The sequence below is a fragment of the Fragaria vesca genome, linkage group LG6 (genome assembly GCF_000184155.1).
Source record: "Fragaria vesca subsp. vesca linkage group LG6, FraVesHawaii_1.0, whole genome shotgun sequence".
In the NCBI taxonomy this organism is placed as follows: domain Eukaryota; kingdom Viridiplantae; phylum Streptophyta; class Magnoliopsida; order Rosales; family Rosaceae; genus Fragaria; species Fragaria vesca.
In genome coordinates this window covers 8,709,633-8,715,632 of record NC_020496.1, presented here as the reverse complement: position 1 = coordinate 8,715,632, position 6,000 = coordinate 8,709,633, and the positions used below count along the sequence as shown (strand labels likewise).

The 6,000-nt window shown below is 36.9% G+C and overlaps 1 protein-coding gene across 1 annotated transcript; it reads left to right on the top strand.

Moving 5' to 3' along the window:
- Window positions 1-3,840: 3,840 nt before the first annotated feature.
- LOC101299206 (tropinone reductase homolog) lies at window positions 3,841-5,487 on the top strand. Its single transcript, XM_004302710.1, has 4 exons — window positions 3,841-4,022; window positions 4,113-4,320; window positions 4,543-4,869; window positions 4,988-5,487. Exons 1-4 carry the CDS (start codon window positions 3,940-3,942, stop codon window positions 5,156-5,158), a joined length of 789 nt encoding a protein of 262 aa, XP_004302758.1. The 5' UTR covers window positions 3,841-3,939; the 3' UTR covers window positions 5,159-5,487.
- Window positions 5,488-6,000: the final 513 nt, after the last annotated feature.

Sequence of the window (6,000 nt, the reverse complement as noted above, 5' to 3'; positions counted from 1 at the left end):
AATAAAACTCAATTAATCAACATATATATACATATACGTACCTATATATGGCTCCACAAACTAATTATTGACAGATTTCGACAAAACTCAAACTTTTTCTCCCGTTTTTTCTTCTCCCGTTTTTTTCCCCAGATGAGCTGCTGCTGTCCAGATCCGCAAATATAAAACACTTTAGCCGACGACATATTAATTTCGTCGGCTAAACTTTTAAATATTTCATCGGCTATAGTTTGTGAACTTTAGCCGACGAAATAAATTCTTTAGCCGACGAAATTTTTTTTTCATCGGTTAAAGTTTACCATAGCCGACGAAAATTTAACTTAGCCGACGAAAGAAAATTTCGTCGGCTAAAGTCCACTTTAGCCGACGAAAAAATGCTTCGTTCGGCCTTGGTTTTTTTTTTTTCTTCGGCTAAAGTCTTTCTTCTGGTAGTGACAATTTCACCTCTTTTTCAAATATTACTGATTTTCCGAAGTTTTAACGAGGTCGGTCATATATACCATTAGTAACTTTTCACATAGCACGATTTGCACCCGGTGCGTTCTCATATGCATACTGCATTATTTTTTTGTTCTTATCACTTATAATCATGACCGAAACTAAATTAGATATACATTCAAAACCAATTTATAATAGATAAAACTATTCAAAACCTTATAATTAAACTCATAAACAGCATCCCCATGTTCAATGTGCGAGCTAGAACACAACAAAGGCCTCATCTGATGCGATTTTATGGACACTAAATCCAAACCCATAATTTAATACTCTCTTATATATAATTTGTCATAGATCAAATGGCCAAATCAAATTGACAACATTTCCTAATTCCTATGGGCTATATGGTTACTCCTTTGAATCTGCCTAGTCCGGCGGATGATCTCAGTGTGTAGCTTGCAACGAACAAGAAGCGAACAGATATGTGACTTTTCTCGATGAAATTTTTAACATTTGATGATAGTTAATTAAAGAGCTACAAGACTACAGTTTTTCAAACCATTAGACGGACTTGAGAGATTTCTACTATACTAATTCTGATCCAGGAATAAGGGACCATTATTCGTATACAAATTAATCAAGATGATTAGTGTATGAGGTATTTGGTTGTATATCACCATCAACATATGTCGCCTTATGCGAGAGAGAGATACAGAGGATCCTCCTTGATTGTTGGTCTAGTGCAACTTTAGGTGACACTGATTGCCAATTTAAACAAGTATTTCTCATCTGCAGAAACTTAAACGGCAAAGAAGGCAAATATTCATCCATGTTTCACGCTTCTGCCCTAGCTAGCTAGCACGATATGGAGTCTCACTGCGACTGGCAACAAGAAAAAATAAATAAATAAATCATGGATTACATACGGCTACTATGCATATACTATACATATATTAAAATGACAATTTCATACTAATTTAACTGAATGATTTTTCAATTAAACGTAGCGCCCTTTTATTATCGATGGTCATCCATCAATCATATTATCAATCATTTCATTATTCGTTCTGCAAATACCTTTGTCTGCCTAGCTATCAAGATCATTGGTATGTATGTATGTACCTGGATTTGTCCGGGTACGTGCATTTGGGTCACAAATTGGCATTTTAAAATATCCACTTGAGGATAAACGTCATTTATATTACTAATTGTCAAGCTAATTCCTTTCACATTGTTGTGAGCGTTTGAACTTAGTTGATGGCTGTAGTTATGCAAAATCCAAATAGAATGTTGGGTTTTAGCAGTGGATGTATCTTACATGTTATATTCCTTCCAGATGATCATGTCAGCTTTCGATTTGTTAATCTTGTGTTTGTCTTAAAACAATGTCGTTTCGGAATCTGATCTTGCGGTGTTCATAGAACACATAGTTAACATACATACAAGCAAATTAGCAATGTTGGATTTGTTAATTGACGTCTTGTTTAGTTTCTCTAGTTTCTCTCGATTATGATGATAGACCTGGTTCTTTCAGTTAAGCCTTTGGGCTGTGCTTGGTTTCCTTTTCATGATCGGAAATTGAAAGAAGGAAAAAAAAAAAATATGTTCTGGTTCAACCGGGTTAGCCCACCAAGCAATATGGGTCGGTAGAGCACAAACCCGTTATCCTTGTGAAACCAGCCTCACACATTGCCCTCCTCTCTAAGAGCCACGTGACATAGGTCTTCGCCAAAACAACTCGCAAACCCAACCCTGCAGAGCGGGCGGCCCGTTGTTACACCACTACATAGCTCGGCGAGCACCCATAACGTGTAAGCGTTTATAAACACGACAATTATGTGAACACTAACAGAGACTAAATTTTCTTGGTTCACAAATTGGGCTTCTTATAGAGGTCCTAAGTTCGATGAATGCTTACCAGTTGTTAAGATCAACACAAATGGGAAGATAGTTGAGCTGTATGCATGTGAGAGTTTACCAGGGATTTACTCTCCCTTGTAATCGATTACTTTCGTTCTTGATTGATGCAGCGGAAATATAATATTGGAATCCACCAACGGTGACTTGAATTCATAAGTCTGGTTTTCTTAAATCCACAAGAGATAATCTGGAATTCACTAGAAGAATTGAGATAAACTCAAAAGTTTTTATTAATATTAAAGCTGACGACTACAACCGATTAAGGGTCTTTATATAGGAAAAACTAAACTCTATGGTAACTAACAACCAAGTCTAAAAACCCATAGGTTAAAAGAAAACAAAATCTAAAATAAACTAAAAACCTAAAATAATACTAAATGCCGAATCAAATATATAAAACGATATCTTTTGGTCTAAATCTGACAGGGCTCACTAAAGTGAGTCTTGTAGATCTCGTCATTCCATTCCGAAAATGTATCATGCGTCCCAAAAGAACGTTCTAACCAAAAGTTACTCTAAATTAGATTTAACAGATTTTGCGCGACAAACCCGAGAAGTCCAAAACAACATCTTCTTGAATATTCCAGCGGTTAGCAATCTCATGATACGAGAATTACCGATTTTCAAATCATTCTTTTTTATTATTCACCGTTTCCTGACTTTTATTTTTTTCTTGTCTAAATTTGGCCCATTCTCGTTCTACATCATTGATTAGTAGTGAAAAACATATAGAACAAAGAGCAAAGGTTTGGCTTCAAGATTCAACAACTTTCTCGGTTTGCCAAGCTTTGTGATTGGAAAAAAGAGTGACTGGCTAGTGGGATTGTGGGAAGAGTTAGCTTGTGTCAAATGAAAGCTTGGAGGATGATGCTTCAAGCTTTGGATATGTACTACGTACTCGAGGGCTATCAACATTGTAGTGATAATGTCTGTATATATGAACACTGTACAGCCGCAATACAAAATTGGCAGCTACTTCATTCTAGAAAATCCAGTCCTCATCAGACCAGGTCCAATGGTAGACCGTAGACTCTACTCGGTTGGTTCCATCTATTGCACACCAAGTGCTTGTTTAAATGCACAAACCAATACGCAGTCAAATGCACCCAATACTTATGCGTATGAGTTTCACGTTCTCACCAGCATCATCTTCACAAAGTCAAGATAGATTGTATTTTAGTGCCCTTGATCGTTCTTTTTTATCAAACGGACAACAACCCCTGAATCAAGGTACCTCACTATATATTTCTCCCTGTACTAAATTCCCCAGTTCCTGATTTGATCGGAATTGAATATATCAAAGTCAAGCGTACAAGTTCTTGACGTGTTTTCTTATAATTCTCATCTGTATACTGTATATATGATATATTCAACTGAAAATCACTCCCAACCACCAACTACTTGCAAGAAACTTGACTCGGCCCAACAGCATATTTCCTCCCAACATTTTCTATATAAATATGGACAGCTTTCCTATAGACCAATCATCCACCTAATTATTAATTCTATCTGCTCAATCTGACAATCTGTCACACTTAGATTTCGCTTGTTAAAGTCTTCAAGGGACAAACAGTTGCAGACATGGCTGGGAAAGGATTCAACAGTGAAAGATGGTCTCTAAAGGGCAAGACCGCCCTAGTCACTGGTGGAACGAAAGGCATCGGGTAAATTACAATACTATCTACATTGGTTCTGTTATTTTCTAGTTTCATATTTGATTTGTAGCAACTAAGTTATTGTTGGCTCTGGATTAGGTACGCAATTGTGGAGGAGCTAGCGGGACTTGGCGCAACTGTACATACCTGTGCTCGTAACGAAGCACTGCTTAATCAGAGGATTCAAGAATGGGAGAGTAAGGGATTTAAAGTGAGTGGTTCAGTTTGTGACTTGACCTCTAAATCCCAAAGGGAGGAGCTATTGGAGACTGTCTCCTCTGTTTTCGATGGAAAGCTTAACATTCTGGTAAGTTTATTGCCTTAAAGAGAATATATGGTTAAGTGTACCAGCTGATAGCTTCTTTTCTTGTGGTGAAAGTAATAACATATATCTAGCTAAAAGTTGAGGTGAAGTACATTAATACCAAATGATAAATGATACCCAATTCAACTCTGTTAATGTTTTCATTGCTTGAACTCATGATATGAAAAGCGGTAAATTAAGTTCGATTGATGCTGCTATGTGCAGGTAAATAATGCAGCAACATGCACGCTCAGAACTACTACAGACTATAGTTTGGAAGATTTCTCAAGCATGATGAGTACCAATGTGGAATCTCCTTACCATCTTTGTCAACTTGCACATCCTCTCTTGAAGGCCTCAGGCAATGGAAGCATTGTATTCATCGCCTCCATCGCCGGTATAAAAGCTCTGCCTAGATTATCTGCCTACGCGGCAACGAAAAGCGCCATCATCCAGATTTCGAAGAATTTGGCATGTGAATGGGCACAAGATAGTATTCGAACAAACACTGTAGCACCATGGGCTGTCAACACCGGGGCTAAACCTGATAATGTGAGTATCTCGTCCAAATCCTACAACTTAGTTTGAAATTGACGTTGTGTTATAGACTTATAGTACATACTAGTTTGATTGAGAGCAATCTAACATGATAAGTTTCATTTTGCATCAGGATGATCATTCTGCTGACTATAGACGCTTAATAGGTCGAACTCCTATCCGTCGTGTTGCAGAGCCTAATGAAATTTCATCCTTGGTGACATTCCTTTGCCTTCCTGCTGCATCATACATCACTGGACAAGTTGTTAGTATTGATGGAGGATTTACAGTTAGCGGCTTCTAGTATAACTCAAAATACAGGTTGCCAAATCAATAACCTATCTCATACTCACTGCTTTTGTTCATGTTCCACAGTTCTTGGTCAATAAGGTTTGTGCAAACAGTTACAAAGTAAACAGATTACTGTTCGCAAACAAGTCCTTGTAATTTTGTGTGCTATAAAAGATACGTTTTTGATCTGTTTTTGCTTACCTCACCGAATTGCATTTCCCTACATATGAACAAAACTAGTCAACTTATGAATGATATTGACAAGTGAAGGTCTTATCCACTGCAGGTTACCAAATTTGTCAACTTATGAATGATATCGACAAGTTCGGATTACTCAGAGAAATAAGATTCTAAAAATAGTTTTTTTGTAAACCTATAGACTTTAAGTAAGCAATTACAAGGAAGAGAGACTTCAATTAATTAGTTACAAAAAAATGTTAGTATCTTACTAAAACAAAAGAAAGAAAAGTCGAATATTGCTATCTCCTATAACAAGTCTTACTAATCACATTGTAAATTGGCAACAAAGACCCAACAGACTGAGGCACTGAGCCTAGCTACTTGCAGTTCATGATTTTACCAGCTACGTACTCAATTCCACTCTTGTTACTAAATATACAGTTCTTCAAAACCTCATAATTTAACTTGTTTAAAAGAATGAACACACAAAGCTGAAGTCAAGTCATGCATGTATACGTACATTGCTCTAGTTCCAGTTCTTGACGGTACGTTAGCTCGATCATATACTTCACAAATCTATATATGAAAGGAAGGCTGTTCTGATTTTCAACTACGTACGAACGTGTACGTGCTGTAATTTGCTAATAAATATGTAGATTTTTCCTTCTGATTATT